Source organism: Lutjanus erythropterus, chromosome 22, assembly GCF_056507025.1.
Source record: "Lutjanus erythropterus isolate fLutEry1 chromosome 22, fLutEry1.hap2, whole genome shotgun sequence".
Classification (NCBI taxonomy): domain Eukaryota; kingdom Metazoa; phylum Chordata; class Actinopteri; order Lutjaniformes; family Lutjanidae; genus Lutjanus; species Lutjanus erythropterus.
In genome coordinates, this window is record NC_139338.1 from 25,070,772 (window position 1) to 25,088,430 (window position 17,659).

Sequence of the window (17,659 nt, forward strand, 5' to 3'; positions counted from 1 at the left end):
AGCATAGTACAACGTAACGTAACGTAATGTAACTTAACGTGACGTGACGTGATGTGACGTGATGTGACGTGATGTGACGTGATGTGACGTGATGTAACGTAGCGTAGCATAGTGTAACGTTACTACCTGGCTCAAGTGTGCACCTCTGACAAAACAATTTGCCCCAGCCTGATCCTGACTTCAGTCACTTTTGTCATGCTAATAGTGGCCTATGTGACATCTGGGTCAATGTATGTAATGTAAGTAATGTTCAAAAGTGTTATTCATAATATTCAGTGATTTAGAACAATTTTGTGCTTCAGAATATACAAACTCTATCAACACAGACACATCTGGAAGACCAAAGCAGTCATTATGTTACCAAAGTACCTCAACACAGTGGAAATAACTACAGCCTGTCAGATTTATAAACGGCACAAAATACCACAGACAGCAACAGATTATTATTAAGCGCTTTCCAAAAGCACCATTCCAGCACAGTGTAGTCTTTGTGATGGGAAAACTAAATGATGTAGAGACGAACATCTGCTGAACAAAGACGGACTAAAATCATCAGAGGTGGAAAACTGCTGGTGAACATTCCTGTGCATTCAGAGGTGAGAAAACCAAAATGACAGGAGTTTAACCCCAAATAATCATTTTTAACATGTGATTTTTGCATACATTCTATATAAAGAAGCATATCAATCCATGCCAATATTTAAACACTTATTAAACCAAATCATATTGCAAAATCAGGGAGAAAATTCTCATTGTACTGCCATCTAACTAGTTTTTGAGATTAGGGACGGAGATATTCCTCCTTATTAACCACGTCTGCATACGTGTGGCATCTGAGCGGCCATGATGCAAACGCAGAGTTAAAGCAAATATATCTCTGGCCTCAGAATCTGCGGCCCAGTCTGGTCTCACCTGGATTTGTGATGCCAGAAACTTGGCAGGTATCAGATGGTCAGAAGAATAACTTGGACACACTCTCCAATAAAAGAAGCATATTTAAAAATTTTACAGAAGCCAGAGTCAGGCAAATAATGAGTATAAGAGAGTTGCAAAGTGTGAGGAGTTTCTGCTTCAGAAGTGACCATTTTTCTTTTAATGATATCCTTAAAGCTCCCATGAGGAACTTTCATACTCTGTTGATTTTGGAGCCCCCTGTGGACAAAAGTGGTGGTGTTTCCACCATCATAACCACACAATATAATGGCAAAAATAAAACAATTAAATTAAACATTTTGGAATTTTCTCTGAATTAACTCGCAAATGACCCCCAAATTTCATGGTAAGAGTGTGATAGTTTGCATGAAAATAACACTTACAAATTACTTGATAATTGTAACACAATTAACCATGAAATTTGCGGGTAATTTTTAAAAGACTTCAAATATATTACCTGGTAATTGCCACCTATTTACCATGAAATTACGGGACCATTTGAACAGCGTCAGCAGTTATTAATTAATCTGTTTGTATGAGAGGTTCTTGCGTGAAGCCCATTGTCTATGCAGAAAATTAACGCGACTTTTTACTCTCAGAAGACTGAACGCCTGAAATAACTCCCCCAACTTTGCAACTCTATTTCTCAATTCATTCTTGACTCTTATTTACAAACTTAACAATCCTAGGTCGCCTAACTTTTAAAATCGTGCACATTAATGTGCCACAACACGTCGATGTTGTCGTGGTGCCAGTTTGTTGGCCAACAGACAAGCCAGAGCAATGCCTCCGATCTGGGTGAAGGCCAGTCCTAACACAGTGGCGGCGATGTGGAAGACGTTGTCGTTAACCAAACTGAAAACTTTCCGGAAGCAGCCGTGTGGATGGATTCCTGCGGCTACGACTCCTTCGGTGTCATCGGACAGGAGAGGTCGGTTCTTGCAGCCTTTGCGCCTCACGCAGCAGCTGTCCGGCAGAGACACCGAGGTGCCGTTCTCACTGGGCAGGAAGGTCATGTGCTGGATAGCCCAGTCTGAAGTGAGCCAGTCACGCCAGCCCTCGGCTCCGCAACACTCCAGCGCCCTCTGCAGGCTGTCTAATGCATCGGCACGGCCTTCGTCCTCTGTGTAGCCGGCCACCGCTCGCTGTAAGCCGCTGCGAAATCCTCCAGCGATGTCTTCACGGTAGAAGAGACCTGAGAGTCCAGCTGCCAAACCAGCGATCAGCGCTGCAAGTTGGAAGAACCCGTAAGCCCGAAGCACGCTGGGCAGGTTTGCAGCGACGCCCAGACAACCCAGGAAGCCCCAGGCAGTGACGGCGGCGCCCGTGGACAGTAGGATGAGCGGGGCGTTGGGGTAGCGGTTGGCAGACAGCTGCATGTAGTCCGCCAGGGAAATCTGCGCCCACACGCCAAGGGTGAAGATGGCCAAGCCGGCTGCCCAGAAGAGGCAGCTGAAGGCCAGGAGACCCAGGCGCAGGAGGTGCATGACTCCCACTGGGCGGCAGCAGGGTGGGGCGGCGCCCACGGGTGGAGGAGCAGGGGGCGCCAGGGAGGCCTCTGAGCAAACAGACAAGGAGAGTCGTTGCTGCTGCTGGCGGAGCTGCTCCTCCTGCTCCTGGTAGGGTGACAGCAGGTATCCCGGGATGGCGGAGGGTCGACGAGGAAGAGGAGGTGGAGAGAGCAGGTCAAGACCCCGTGGAGAGGAGAGTCGACGCACCGCCAGCTGCTCGCGGTCCCAGTCCAACGATCGTCTGCTGGGGCTCGGACGAGCTGACAGCGAGCCGTAAGGCAATGCAAAACTCATGATCCCGACTCTGGTTTTATATCTGCTCCCCCCTCTCTGTTTTACACACTCCTCCTTCTTCCTCCGTCAGCGCCTTCACCCTCCTGCAACACACAATCCCCCTCTTCTTCTTTATGACCGGTTATTAATCCGCCACCAACACCACCAATGCCAACTGGACTGTAAATCACACTGATGAGTGTCGTGGCGTGCCGTTATCTGCGTCCACAGCCCCCTTGTGTTTCCACCCTATTTATTGTTTATTTTGGCCGTTCCTTCCACCTGCATGGTCACCAGCTCCTCAAATTCCTCTGCTATCGGTCGCATCCCGACATCTGCACGCTCCCTGCTGCTGCTGCCCCTCGCTCTGGTCAAGAAGACGAGAGGTGTTTGCAGGGGGAAGGACCTGAAATCCAGCCATGCACACCCTCTCTCGGCGTGGAGGAGACATCTCCAGCCTGATTGTGGAATAACAAACAGGGAAAAACTCTACTATTGTCTACAGAGTGTATGTGTGTCTTAGTGAAATGTAAAAATTCTCCCCATGTTTAACTTTTATGGTACAATTATACGTGAAAAAATATTTATGGAACAATGTCAGTCAAGGACGTGACTAAAGCTGATGTTTACTGCACTTCGAGAAAATTAAAGATTTTTATGTGTGTTGTCTCTTTAAAAGTCAATCAAATAAAAACTTCTTTTTAAATTATGGACCTATTAGAGTACTATATAAAAACATTTCAAACACCTGGTACATAAAGTCACATCCTCAGCTCCTCTAAACTCTCAACGGCACTCTTAATGTGAGAAAAATTAGTATCTTAGTTCTTTAGAGAAGCATTTTATGAAAAGAAAAGCCTTAATTGCAACACTGCAGTGCAGGAAACTCGATAGTCAAGCTCATTTAAATCAATAGTATAAAATCATTAGCTGAGTCTGTTTGATAACTTGTCTGTTTATTATAAACATATTTTATGCATTATTGATTATTAAATCATAATGACTTACTAGGAACTGAGAAATCCACAAACATTACCAAACAGAATTAAAAAACAGCCAAAGGTATTAAGGTATTAAAGCCAATAGTTATTAATTTTGTACCCTGTGTGTTTTATATATAATTAATAGTATTTTTTATAAAGTGTCCTTTTTGTATGTTTATTTATTTTTCACCTGCTGCTGATCTAATTCGTAGGATCTAAATACAATTCATGCTTTATATTTTTACTATAATGGTCACCTCTCTCCTTATAGCTATGTAGCTAATCATTAGCGATCATCAATCATCATCATAGTAGTAAAGTGCCAGCTAACTAGCTAGGTAATCTACATTAATTATTAGCTAGTAAGTTGTATCTGATATCTAATGTTAGCAAAATGCTGGCTAAATAGCTTGCTAAACTACATCAACTGTTAGCTAACACTAGATAGGTAGTGTTTTGTAAACATTTTGCTGGTATCATGCTTGTTATTCTGCTATTGGCAGCAGAATTTAGGAAGGGTAATTTTTTTTTTTTACATCAGTAGTACCTTTTGTGTAGAGTATTTCTTTTTTTCCCTTTATGCAGCTCTTTTAATTGCCTTTTTTTTAAAAACAAAGCTTAGCAAAGCTGAAAGATTCGCACAAGTTCCAGTGTTCCTGCACTGTCATGTACCTTTGCAAATGGCAATATAAATCTTTTGAATCTTGAATGTTATAAAGAGTGGTATATTAGTTACTCTATATGTAGCATGGATTTTAGTCACATCTCCCATCATTCCCACCAACAGAAACATGACCCAAGAACTTAAATTTATTCCTAATTACCGTTTTGTTCCCCATTATGCTAACCCAGGTACTCTGTTATGGATTGTCTACTGTTTTTTTCCTCACAGACAATTTAAAATACATTTGGAAACGTGCAATGCTAAAAATAGCTAACCAATTTCAAACCCTCCCTTTAGCCTGCCCTGTATAACGACACTTTGTTGGTCCCCTGTCAAACGATACAGCCAGTTTTATCCTGGTGATTCCTGCTCTGCATCTGCTTCCCTCCCATCAACCCTCCACCCGGCCAGAGCTAATTAAAACCTCTCAGTCAATTAAACACACTCAAATGGCTCTTTTTTTTTATAAGGACAAGTATGATAGTGGCATGATGACAGAGAGGGGAATACCCAGATAAATTAGCTGGAGAAGAGGAAGGGTATAGGCAGAACGGAAAGGTGGTTGTAGCCTTAGTTTTGACAGTCATTTTTTTGACATAGGCGTAAATTTTCCCTGTTAAAAAAACTGACATTAATACCTCATGTTTAGATATTTTTGAGCACAACAGTAGACTGAGCAGGTTTCTCACCACAGGCAGCTGCAGCTCTGCAGAGGAAATGAGGTTATTTTTATGATGTTTATAATTAATCTTTGCTCTATAACCACCAGCTCATCGACTTTTATGTCCACTCTGGACACAAATGAGGGAAATACATCACCTGACACATGCAGGATGAGATTTCAAAGGCACCTCCAGTAGAAGCTCCACGAAAATACAGCCGTCGGGAGAGGATGTGCGGGGAAACCGCTGCAGAATCGCCCTGCCGAGACACACAATAAAAGCAACGTCTAGGAAAGTCCTTAAAGCAGTGTTTCCCAACATTTTTGGCTTATAACTCTTAAAATATATTTACCTGTGCAACTCCTGGTTATTTTGGCATTTTACTACTCTTAAATTTATTGGAATCGAAAAAATATAACCCAGTCTAAGAGGGTTTAATCTGATCAACCAGCTCTAAACAGGCCTGCAATCTACTTTTTAAATATTTTTAGCATTTCCTATTTAGTTGGTTGCATAATGGTTGTATAATTATGTAAAATGGTTTAATTTTTGTAACTCTTAATGAATTTTGCTGTTTTTTCTGATAGATGTATGCCTGAAATTTAATTTAATGCACACTGCGTAAACATCAGGTTGAGTACCACTGCCCTTAAGTATGATGCAATCCACCGAAAACAATGGCCTCAACAAAAACTGGAAATTATACACTCATAAAGGTAGCATTTATCGCACAGCACTGGATTGTATTATACAGGTCTCATTTTTATGGGCCACCCACTGAATTTAGGCCTTAATACCACTGACCTGTTGAGTGTAACTATGATTTTTATACGGATTTTTGACAATATTCACATATTCTTTAATATATTAAATCAAAACAGATTATTTGGAGCTGACTGGCTGATTTTCCACCTTTTTCAAAATTAAATGAATCAGGTGTTGGCCCCTCTTCTTTCCATCTTTACTTTTTAAAAATAATTTCTATTATTAGGTTTAATTTTTTGTTTTAATCCTTAACCTGAAAATACACAGTATTATAGTTCACAGAAAGAAACAATATATGTAATGAAAAATTTATTTAATCAACAATTTTGTTCATCTGTGATCTCCATTTCATACAAACTATTTTTGATGATTTAAACATAATTGGAATTTCCCTGCTGCTAACACCAAACCAAAGTGTAGACAGAGAAAAGCAGCATGTATAAAGCACTGATATGTCAAAATTATGTTTTTAAAAATCAGTTTTTCTGTTATTTACTCAAAGGTTGAAGGATGCAACAGTACCAAACACTGACATGTAGCTGTGGTCAGACGTTTGTTTCTCTACTCATCTGCATAAAATATTTTCTCTCCTAATCAGAACATGTTAAATTTCATAAAGCTGAATATCTAAACTCAAGCATTCTGAAAGAAGTGATAAAATTTCCACTAATTTAACGAGTTATTGTCTCCATGATTAATTTAATTATTTGATTCGTCGGGATGTATCGACTCCACAGACTGAGCTGCCTCTTCCTCTTCTCTGTGCGTCTCCATGTGTTTCTTTAGCTTGGCCTTGGACGTGAACGTCTTCATGCACCGCTCACAGTTCGGTTTGAGCGGCTTCAGCCCCGAGTGGCTGCGCTTGTGTCGTGCCAGCTCCGACGAGCTCTTGAACTTGAGCTCGCAGATGCCACAGGGATACGGTCTCTCCCCCGTGTGAATGCGCTGGTGCAGCTGCGCCTCGCTGAGGGTGAGGAACGACTTCTCGCAGTGTCCGCAGGGGAACGGCCTCTCCCCTGTGTGGATGAGGTTGTGTCTGGTCAGTGCATATGGTTTGGTGAAGCCCTTCCCACAGTAGGTGCAGGGGTAGGGGCGAGCGCCAGCGTGGGAGATGATGTGCTCCTGCTGGGTTTTCTTGCTCTTGAAGCGTTTGTCACACTGTGGGCAGGAGTAGGGTCGGTCGTCCACGTGCGACCTGTGATGTTTTGAGAGCTCACCCTGTGACAGAAAGCCCTTCCCGCACTGAGAGCAAAGGAACGGTTTCTCCCCGGTGTGCATCCTCTCATGTCTGGCGAGCACGTTCACTAGTGTGAACCTCTTGGGGCAGTGGGAGCACTGGAATGGCCGCTCGCCAGTGTGAACACGGAGGTGTTTCATGAGCATAAATCGGAGCGAGAAACGTTTGCTGCACTGGTCGCACTGGTACGGTCTCTCCCCAGTGTGAGTGGACAGATGCCTCTTCACATCTGATCTCCGAGTGTACGTCTTCTCACAATGTGGACACTTAAATTGATGCTTCGTTTGATGCACCTGCCGGTGTTGGGAGCGTGCCAGCAGGGAGTCGAAGCCTTCGCCGCACTGGTGGCAGATGTAGCGCTTTCCGGAGATATGAGACTTCCTGTGTTCAAGCAGGTCAGAGGACGTGGCAAAGCTCTGGCTGCAGATGGAGCAGATCTGAGGGAGCTGGCTCTCCTGCGAGTGAGACTTCTTGTGGTGGACGGTGAGTGCGCGGAGGTTAGCGAAGGAACTCCTGCACAGCTGGCAGGAGAACGAAATCGCCACACCGTGATGTTTACTCTCATGTTTGGCCAGATCCCAGGAGTGCTGGAAGGTTCGGTCACACTGCGAGCAATGAAACGGTCTCTCTCCGGTGTGGGTGAGCTGGTGTCTCCTAACGTCTGACGTCCTTGTGAACGTCTTTCCGCATGTCTCACATGTGAGAGCCTTATGTCTGCTTTGGGACACATTCAATTTGCTTTGATTGTCAGGCTGTTCTGCTTTGCTCTGCTCTGCGTTTCCTTTGGGGAAAAGTTTAATGGATGTAAAAATTTCATCTGTGCTGGAAGGAGACGGCGTGAATTTGGCCCCGGAGAGAGTCCGGTACACTTCAGTGGGAACGCTCTGCATGTGGAAGTGAGGAGGGCTGTTTTCATCCGAGGTGTGGAAGGGACACTGTGAGCAGGTGAAGATGATCGATGTCATCTCATCCAAATCACCTGCAGACAGAGAAAAACACAAGTGAGAATAAAATATGCAGACTTTAAAATGTAGAAGAAGAAGGCTTCTCTTCTTCATGTTTAAACATTACCTTTGTCAGTTCCTTTGATGGCTATAACTGAGGGAGCGAGTGACACACCAGGCCTGCTCCTGGTGACAAAAACACAGACGTTGAACCTTTAAATGTAGACCACTCACGTTATTTTGACATTTTTTACATGCTTTCAGTTGTTATGCTAAGCTTAGCTAACCATCTGGCTGTGTCTTAAAGCTACTACAAGGAACTTTTCATATTTTGTTGATTTTGGAGGCCACTATGGACCAAAGTGGTAGTGTTTCCTCCGCCATAACCACAAAATATAAGTTAAAAAATAAAACTATCAAAAGAAAAATCTCCTGCTTATTTTTAAAGGGCTAACATGCAATTAACTGTAACTTTAGCAGGAGAAATACGGCTTGTTTCATCTGAAATTAAGCAGAATCCAACCTGGTGGCAGCCATTGAGAACAACTATATAAAACTAGCTCTTTCTGTTCTGGGCTCGTTTGCTTATGTAGATCATAGAGGAACAGCATTGAGTTGAGACTGTTTCATAACCAGTTAAAAGCTCCTTGTAGTATGTTGACTGTTTAGTGTGCAGACATGAGAATTGTATAAATATTCTCATCTAATTCTCAGCAAAAAGCAAATGAGTGCATGTTATGTTATCTCATTCATTTTAAGAAATCTGACATATCTTGGGACCACAAGAAGCACAACTGGGAAAATTAACATAATCTCAAAAAAGGAAGCTGTTATAATATTACAGTATGAATAGCTTTTGTACATTTTTGTTTCTTCAGTAATTTCTCTGGATGACTGCTTGATTTTACACGTCTCCAGCAAAGTCGGTGAGGTCTGTGTTTGGAGACGACCAGATCGGCGCACGTGTTCCGTTTCTGGATCTTCACTGGAGACATCTGTCCTTTCTTCTTGGACAGAAAAGGATCCATGGCAGTCCTTAAAGTCTGAACAAGAGTCTATGTTGCTCTCTATTACGTCTCCATGTTTGATATCATCCTCTTCCGCCTCTTCAACAATGTTTTCTCTTCTTGTCTCATTAGTTTGGTCTCTTGTTTCATGTCCTTCTCGTGGTGCGTTTCCTGACCCGAGCTCATCATTACTCTTTCCTGTCACTACATCTTGACCCAGGCTCTCCTTCCTTAGTGCAAAAGTTTTCGTCAGAGTCTCCAGAGCTTTAGCAACATCCGCAGTTTCAGTAGTTTCTTCTGCCCTCATGCTGGTAGCCTCCTCCTCCTCCTCCTCCTCACCGCCTGTGTTATCTGTGCTCACAGCCACTATCTCCTCTTCATAGAAATCTGTCTGAACTTGCACCTCTGCTGACTCAATCATTTCTTCATGTACTTCAGACGCTCCGACTTCCATTTCAGTGTAGACGGCCACGACGCTGTACTGGTCCGTTCCGACGAAAGTGACGGGGTTTAGGACGTTAGCGTAGTTGTGGATTGACTCCAGTCCGACGGAGATGTTTGTCTTCTGCGAGGGAGGGATGGACAGAGCAGACATGATGCAGCTACCAACGGTGGACGAAGGGCCATCTGTAAAAAAGAAAACAAGGAGTCACTGGCTGGAAAACTACACTTTTAGAGTACTTCCAGGAAACACCATAAGTAAATTACATGTAGTCAGAGCCAGCAACTCAAGATACTGTTTGTTGTTTTGTAACAGCTTTTCCCCAAGCATTGTTGTCCAGGTTTTTTTTTGTTTTGCTCATGGTGATATGTATTTTTACTGTTGCCCAGTAACCAATACTGTATAAATGAATACCCCCCCCCACAAACACAAGATTCATTTATTATCAGAATTGTTGTGTTTCATTTCAGCTCTACTCACACGGCATTTTCAGCAGTCCTGAACTTTTGTAGTGCTCAAAGATGAAGCTCAGCTCTTCAGGCGAGGACTGGACACATTTCTCCAGCACAGGAGGAGCAGAGCCGAGCCAGGCTGCAGTCTGTAATCAACGTGCAGCTGTTATTAAAGTTCAAGGTGACCAGAAGTAAAACAACTCGAGACATCTTGATGGACGGACCGAATACCTGTTTTAAGTCTGGTACTGGAAGCAGCTTTTCCAGTTTTGACAGCAGCTCCCATAACAACACATGCAGAGCGGCGTCATATTGTGGCCCATATTCCACTGGGAACACCTCCTGTAAGAGATAATTACATTTTTATTTAATATAAGACTTTTTTAAAGAGTATTCTCAAGCTGAGAAATGGTTAAAATATGTCTGACCTGGAAGAAATACGCTCTCTCCACTGGATCTTTCAGCAGGCTCTGAACGAGTGCAATGAACGTGGACTCTGTTGTCTTCACCTCTGCATCCCTGAACTGCCACACACAGACTTCATGTCATTTAAGAATCAAATTATTTTTTTAATTTGTTTTTAAAGAGGGTATTCATTCTCTGTACTTACATCTGTGTTTGCAGAGGTTATTGGGAGTTTATCCAAGTGGCTCTGGATCATTTGAGAGTCAACAGAGCCACGCACCGAACCTTTGCAAAGCTCCAGAATCAACTGAAACATCAACAAACTGTCTGTTACTGCAAAAAATTACTGAAGAGACAGTTCACCCCAAATCAAAAATATGTATTTTTCCTCTTATCTGTAGCGCTGAACCTTTAAAGCACACATTTATGAAATTGATACAAATACACAACTTTCCGCTCTGCTCACCCTTGCTTTTAGACCCAGGATGAGCTGGGCTCTCTGTCTGTGGTTGATCAGTCCTGGCATGGCCTCGGTCACCATGAACACAAACTCCTGCAGCTTCTCATAATTCATCACATCTTTCTGTTTCGCCAGCTGCCACATGGTAGCAGACAGGAGCTGCAGTGGAGGCACCAGGAGGCGAAGGGATGACAGAGGCAGGCTGGGCTCTGAAACATACAAGTGTAATGTGAGAGACGGGCCTGTTGAGGGCATCAGTGAGCTGTTAAGTGACCTTGCAAACACTCTAAAACACTAATTTAACTCAAAAAAATTGTTTTTTCACAATGGAAGTGTAACAGATAATAATTTGCTAAAAAAAACAAACAAACAACAAAGTTCAGGAAATTTAAACTAATTCATAAATACTGAATTGTAGTTTCTGTTATGAATGTCCACAATCTGTTGTGCATTTGTTTTGTCACTGGCCAGTGACAGCAAAATCTGTGTGCTTTTATTGCTTAAAATATTGATGAGGGTTTTATGGTGTTTTGGAGGAGTGTATTGTCTGGTCTCCTAGAAGATGGTGCACAGAGGAACACTTACAATGGACACATGATTAATGTTATTACTATAATGCCCAAATTTTACATTCTTAAATGTCAATTAACAGGCTTCTTACCTCTTATTAAAATAGTTGGCAATTAATTTCACAGTCATTTCATAAATGATTAATCGTTGCAATTCCACAAGCAATAAATGTATTAAACACTCACTGAGACAAAAAGCAATTGGAACTGTAACAGCTTGTAATATGTTAAAAAAGTGATAGATTTTTGTTTTCTATTTTAGCTTTTAATTATGTAGCCCCCCGTAGCCTTAAAATGTTTTTTGCTTTTCTTTTAATTTTTTCTTATATCAATTTATTTTTCTTTCTAGAGCTGACTTTTGTACATGTTTTGTACATGCAAGTTATTTGTATATAAAAATAATAATAATGAAAGGGGAAAAAATGCCAAATCAAAGCAAAAACAGTATTACTGATAAATTAGTGCATTTAATTTCAGAAGTGTAAACTCCCATGAAAGAACTTGCCATAAGCCAATGAACCTGTATAATTGCTGGACGAAACAATTTAATAGGAGTTTCAAACTTGCACTAAATGATCTGCGGCTGTGCTTTATATTTCTAAACAACTAACTGTAATACTTGATATTACTATTTAAAATGTGCGTATAACAAGTTAATTTCCAATGCAACAGCACCAGTCTGACAGGCTTTAACAAACATTACTCGAGTAAATAGACGGGTCCCGCTAACAGTCTGACTAACATAAACATAGCCTGTTTTGAATGACAGCGGAAGCAGATTATTAATATACGTACCGTTTATTTTCTCCGTTGAACCAACAACCTCCATTAGTGCGATATGTCTCCTGTAACTTTAAGAAATACATATAAAATAATGTTGTTTGGTTTTGAGGGGCTAACATGCGCTGTTAGCACGCAAGCACCCGTTTCCTCAACTCGTCTCTTCCTGTGTCTCCTCTTTTCAAAATAAAAGCTTAAAAAAATCAGCTTCCTCTCTGATTGACAACTATTATTATTTATTTATTTATTTATTTATTTATTTATTTATTTATTTATTTATTTTATTTTATTTATTTATTTATTTATTTTTACAAATTTTCTTCATCAGATGGAAGAAATGCATATAACCTGTAATTTATGCACACCTCGGATGTGGTGAGGGAAGATGGATAACTTAATATTCCATACGACTGAAGCAAATCTGACACAAATATTACAACAATCCTTGCTGACTTAAATACTATTTCATTATTACTTTAACGTCACATTTTATTAACATACAATATAAAGAGGTGTGTAGCTTCTTGACAAATGCCCAGCGACTAGAAACAACCGGATGTTGTTATTTTCCACAGACTTCAAAATAAAAGCTCATACTACACCTCCCATTGGCTGATCCTACCGGAAGTATCCTCCTGACGTTTGTGACGTTACGACGTGATCACACAGTCCAGAGTCACATGAAACGTTTCAAAGCAAATATTTTTATGTAGCGATTTTTCTCTTTTTGCGGTGAAACTTCTTGGTATTATAACTGAAGGTGTACTATAATCTGCAGCAAGTTTAAAAATCCAACATGGACGAAGACGGGCTGCCGATTGTGGGCTCTGGTGTTGATCTTACCAAGGTTGGTATCTAGCTTAGCTAACGGTAGCTAACATTTTAAGGAAATGAGAAGAAACGGCCCCAGATAGTGCTGCCAGACAGTTGTCATTCTGTCAGGTAGTAATAATAATGTTAGATAAACAAAACTATTTAGCTGTAATCAAACATTACTGTCAAATACGGTGTCTTTCGAGGACATAATAGTTGAAGTGAAGCTGTCTTATTTATTGCACTAAAGCAGCAGAAACGCTTTCACAACATCCTGCGGTGTTTCAGATCAGGTGTTGCACCAAATTTCGTGACCTGATCAAAGTTGCAACTATTAAAATCAAATCAAAACTGTCAAAGCACAAAAAGTATCAAAATTCATCAAAATCAATAGAGATAAGTTCACAGATTTGTTTGCTATGGAAGCAGAAAGTAGTGGTCAGTGGTATGTAAATGGAGGATACTTAATAAAAGAGTATATATACTTATATTCTATTGTCACTGGGTCTGCATACTGTCACTGTAAAATGACAGTACATTTCAGAAATATACGGACGTTACTTAAGTTAATATAATAATAATTGAAAATTATATTATATGATAACTATACGTACAAAAACCCCACAAATGAACAATAGATATTAAGAAAAAAGGATCAAATATATATATAAAATACTGCCAGTAGAAATAAAAAGATTAAATAGGCTGAACAATTCTAACCATTGTAAGTGGATAAATATCCAATAATATCAAAGTATTTAGTGTTTAATCATTGCAAAATATTATATAAGGTGGCTCAGCTGTGACATTAATCTATACTCCATAGCTACACAGAGTGACTGACTATATTTTAATCTTGTGGTAAATAAACAATGATTTCAGTGCTTTATTGTGGTAGTGTGACTTACTTCATTTCCTCAGTACGTGACACCCTGGGTTCTTTCTTAAAACGTCTTCATTATTTGTGTCTCCTTCAGGTTCCTGCTATTCAACAGAGAAGAGTTGTTGCCTATCTCAACCAGTTTGTTGTGCACACAGTCCGCTTCCTGAACCGTTTTTCCACAGTGTGTGAAGAGGTTTGTATCTTCTTGTACTCTTTTATTTTCACTCGTTTGTTTCTTCTGTCCTGATTATTTCACGCAAACACTTCTGTGAAACGTAGATCATATCCTGAACTGTCAAACTTCTTTCCCACAGAAACTTGCAAACATATCTCTCCGCATACAGCAGATTGAAACAACGCTGTGCATTTTAGAAGCCAAGGTGAGTTCATGAGCCAATCAGGAAAACTCTGTCTGACTCTCTATACACATGTCATGTCCATTCACTGATCATGTATCAAATATTATAATTCTCTGAGCAGCTGTCCTCCATTCCTGGGCTGGAGGACGTCACAATAGATGGACTCAGTCAGCGGCAACCTGCTCAGGCCAACGGACCCACTACAGCCAATCAGAGCCAAACAGATGGCGCACCAGCAGAGCCGCTGCCTCCCCCAGAGGTAAACACATGACATGCACTCAAACAAGCATATAGTGTTTTTCAGCCGCACCGATTTTGTGCTTATTTTCTTTCTTTGCAAGTCAAACATGAGAAGATCGATACCACACTGGTGTCTGCGCATTTATGTTAGGGTTAAAAGCAGGAAACAGGTGTGGAGTCCAGTCACATGACCTGGACTCCTGTCAGACTCAAGTCGCAAGTATGATGACATTAGACTTGACCTGACAAAAAAATTACAGTTGGACTTTAACACCAAACACTCATGACCAAAGACAAACGTGTGCCAGAAGTCAGTTAATGTCCCTTTATTTCCTGAACCAACTAATGAGGAAATTAACTCCCACGAAGCGTGGGTAGATTTTCCGTTTGGCGAGTAAATCTCAGAAGGCTGTCTGCCACACAAGCTAATAAAAACTGTGCTGAGAGTTTTTACCATATTTCAGTGTCATTTATAGATGCTCAACTTCTGTCTTCTGCTGCCTGTGTCAAAATATAACACACACACACACACACACACACACACACACACACAGAAACTGGGACTTCATGGTGCATTCAAGTGCACCTCATAAACTCAGAAAGCCATACTCTTATGGCCATGAAAGTTGTTATCAGTAAATTCAACCATATTTTTGTACAGCGTGTCCTTAAGTACTGGACCTCTGTGATCATTTTCAAGTTGCTTAACTGCAGCTTGTTTTTTTTAAGTCACACTCAATATGCGTATATTTTTGGTAAATATGCTGGTAAAAAAAATGCCTGGCCGACGAGTTAAAATGAGTTGAGTGCAAAGACTTGTCACTTGCAAAACAATGTCATGATCCCGCCTCTGGCAGGAAATGTCTTATCTTAGCATAAAGACTGGAAACAAGGTGAAATGACAAGTCTAGCCTTGTCCAAATGTGAAAATATCTACCTGTCTGAACCTCTGAAGTGATGTCATGAACATGTTCTATCTGGTTTCCTTAAATAATTCTTAACTTGACGACCTCAGGTCACCGTGGTGATGATTCTCAAGGAAGTCACTGTGCCCAGAGAGAAGTAATCCCAGCACATGACCAGTAAAACCACAGCTTTACAGTTCTGTTGACCTACAGATGAAACAAGTTAGATACAAAGTGCTGATTTGTGAGTTTTTTAGCCTCCGGTAGGCAGATTTATGAGCTCTGGAGTGACCCAGGCTATCTGTTCCCATTCTTTATGCTAAACTAAGCTACAGGTCTGACCTGAAAATACTGATAAAGAGCAATAAAGGCATTTAATTAGTCCCAAAACCTGCGCGTAAAAAAACAGGCTTACTTACCAATTAACTTTCTGGGGATTTTATTCTTGGGTAACACCACCTCCTAACATACAGCGAATGAACAAACTTGAGTGGAGGCGGGGCAAAAAATGATCTAGATATAATACAAGCAATATTGCAGCAGCACCACGTATATATTCTCCCTCTTCAGATGAATAACTTAAGTGTCTAAGTTATTTATTCATAAATAACATAATTTCCGTAAGCCAGCATTGTTTCTGTATAGTACAGTTTATTTACTTGTAACTCTTATCAGCTCACAGTTTTGCTCGCAAACTTTGTCCATTTTTGAGGATATTCTTATGAAAAAGGCTGCTGTGGATCACATAAGATGTGCCGCCTCTCAACCTCACAAATTAGTCTCTCTTCCTCCCTGTTGACTAAATGTGAAACAGAAAGTAGTATATTTATTGATTTTTGAGGATCGGGGTATTCACTGGGATAATCTGGAGCCTATATATTACCTTAAATTGCAACTGTTAGCGTTGATTTTTTTTACCAAAGAAAAGTTTGGAGGCATGCAAGTGTGCAAAATGTTGCAAAATTAGGATCAGGGCAAGCAGAATTTCAAACAAGCGAGACATTGTCAGCCTGTTTGTTGATGCACAGAGCAGGTTAGGATATCCTCACTGACGAAAAACTCCCCCAAAAGCCCCCAAAATAGTATGTTGTTTATCTTGTCACAAAACTGTCTGTAAGAAAGTGAATAAACCAGTTCCCCAAACTGTCAAACTATTCCTTTAAGTCTATATGTGTTATATACAAAAGCATTACATACATTAATATTTTAAAAAACATAGAAATACAAACAAATTGATGATCAGTTTTATATCCTCCAACATCAGATTCTCTCTCAAACTCTACAAAAGAGTACCACCTCTCAGAAATGCAAAATAAGGAACCATCTTTGTTATCTTCTTAGTTCACGCTCTTATTAATTTGCATGTGTCATGTTGCAGGCGGCTCAGCCTGCAGCAGAGCCTGCAGCGGCACAAAAAGCAGAAGCAGCTGCAGAGAACGTCATGACAGTGGCCAAAGACCCGCGATACGCCCGATACCTGAAAATGGTTCAAGTGGTAGGTCATCACTATCACTTCTTCATTGACTGCAGGGATAAAACATAAATAAATCTGTGTGTTCTGTATCTCATTTCATGTCTTATCGGTCACAGGGAGTTCCAGTCATGGCGATAAGGAATAAAATGGTCCTGGAGGGTTTGGATCCTAACTTGCTTGAGTGAGTCATGTATAAATCTCTGTGCAGTCATGATTTGTTGTTCAGTTTTGATGAAACTGACCAGTAACTTTTCTCTCACCGCTTGCAACAGCACGCCGGACGCCCCCGTGCCCGACGGAGGGACGACGGGCACAGAGGATCAAGACGTCGCCGCCACCAGCTCCGACAGCGAATCGTCCTTCAGCGACTGACATCTGTCCCCTGTCCTTGTCACCTTCGCCACAAAGCTTCCTGTAAAGGCCGTCCATCGCTATTCTGAGCTTCTGTAGGCCTGTGCGCAGAAAGAGAAGTGGGCTGTAGTGCGCCTGTAGCAAGGCGGTGCGAATGTTAAGTGCCTGAAACAGGAGAATCCAACCTGAGTGATTGTAATTTCAGTGGAAAAAGAGCTGAAATCGTTTTTGCTTACGGTCGGTCACTGACCTCCTTAATTTTGATAAATTCAGCATTTTTCCATGTCGATTATGTTCGCAGTAGTCCTCAGAACATGGCAGTAGCAAATCATCTTTGTAAAAAAAAAGTTATTATAAACTGTAGAAGTTATTAATTTTCTTTGGTTGTCACACTACTATCACAGTCTAATGCCTTTAAAGGGGTAGTTCAGATTATTTGAAGTGGGGTTGTATGAGGCACTTATCAGTAGTCAGTGTATTAGCTACATTAAATGACAGTCGGCACAGGAGTATTAGCATGTAAGCTAAGCTATGAAGTGCTGTTAAT

At 41.1% G+C, this 17,659-nt stretch overlaps 3 protein-coding genes across 3 annotated transcripts; 1 reads left to right on the forward strand and 2 right to left on the reverse strand.

Moving 5' to 3' along the window:
• Positions 1-1,468: 1,468 nt before the first annotated feature.
• Positions 1,469-5,600, reverse strand: LOC146307004 (tetraspanin-7-like). Its single transcript, XM_084711444.1, has 2 exons — positions 5,184-5,600; positions 1,469-3,084 (listed from the first exon to the last, which is right to left on the reverse strand). Exon 2 carries the CDS (start codon positions 2,736-2,738, stop codon positions 1,650-1,652), a length of 1,089 nt encoding a protein of 362 aa, XP_084567570.1. The 5' UTR covers positions 2,739-3,084; positions 5,184-5,600; the 3' UTR covers positions 1,469-1,649.
• A 487-nt stretch (positions 5,601-6,087) lies between these two features.
• LOC146307005 (uncharacterized) lies at positions 6,088-12,251 on the reverse strand. Its single transcript, XM_084711329.1, has 9 exons — positions 12,103-12,251; positions 10,745-10,947; positions 10,484-10,585; positions 10,302-10,397; positions 10,105-10,215; positions 9,902-10,019; positions 8,835-9,606; positions 8,100-8,158; positions 6,088-8,007 (listed from the first exon to the last, which is right to left on the reverse strand). Exons 1-9 carry the CDS (start codon positions 12,134-12,136, stop codon positions 6,491-6,493), a joined length of 3,012 nt encoding a protein of 1,003 aa, XP_084567455.1. The 5' UTR covers positions 12,137-12,251; the 3' UTR covers positions 6,088-6,490.
• Positions 12,252-12,724: 473 nt separating this feature from the next.
• On the forward strand, positions 12,725-17,421 carry washc3 (WASH complex subunit 3). Its single transcript, XM_084711341.1, has 7 exons — positions 12,725-12,934; positions 13,878-13,976; positions 14,098-14,163; positions 14,264-14,401; positions 16,666-16,782; positions 16,878-16,942; positions 17,034-17,421. The coding sequence occupies exons 1-7, from the start codon at positions 12,884-12,886 to the stop codon at positions 17,131-17,133; spliced, it is 636 nt and encodes a 211-aa protein (XP_084567467.1). The 5' UTR covers positions 12,725-12,883; the 3' UTR covers positions 17,134-17,421.
• Positions 17,422-17,659: the final 238 nt, after the last annotated feature.

Bases quoted from the DNA above. Each gene is read 5' to 3' on its own strand.
- LOC146307005 (XM_084711329.1), bottom strand. From the start codon at position 12,136: ATGGAGGTTGTTGGTTCAACGGAGAAAATAAACG. The intron at 10,586-10,744 runs GTGAGCAGAGCG...TTGATGTTTCAG, and splicing joins TCCTGGGTCTAAAAGCAAGG to TTGATTCTGGAGCTTTGCAA. The intron at 10,216-10,301 runs GTCAGACATATT...TATCTCTTACAG, and splicing joins AGAGAGCGTATTTCTTCCAG to GAGGTGTTCCCAGTGGAATA.
- LOC146307004 (XM_084711444.1), bottom strand. From the start codon at position 2,738: ATGAGTTTTGCATTGCCTTACGGCTCGCTGTCAGCTCGTCCGAGCCCC.
- washc3 (XM_084711341.1), top strand. From the start codon at position 12,884: ATGGACGAAGACGGGCTGCCGATTGTGGGCTCTGGTGTTGATCTTACC. The intron at 12,935-13,877 runs GTTGGTATCTAG...TGTCTCCTTCAG, and splicing joins CTGGTGTTGATCTTACCAAG to GTTCCTGCTATTCAACAGAG. The intron at 14,164-14,263 runs GTGAGTTCATGA...TTCTCTGAGCAG, and splicing joins TGTGCATTTTAGAAGCCAAG to CTGTCCTCCATTCCTGGGCT.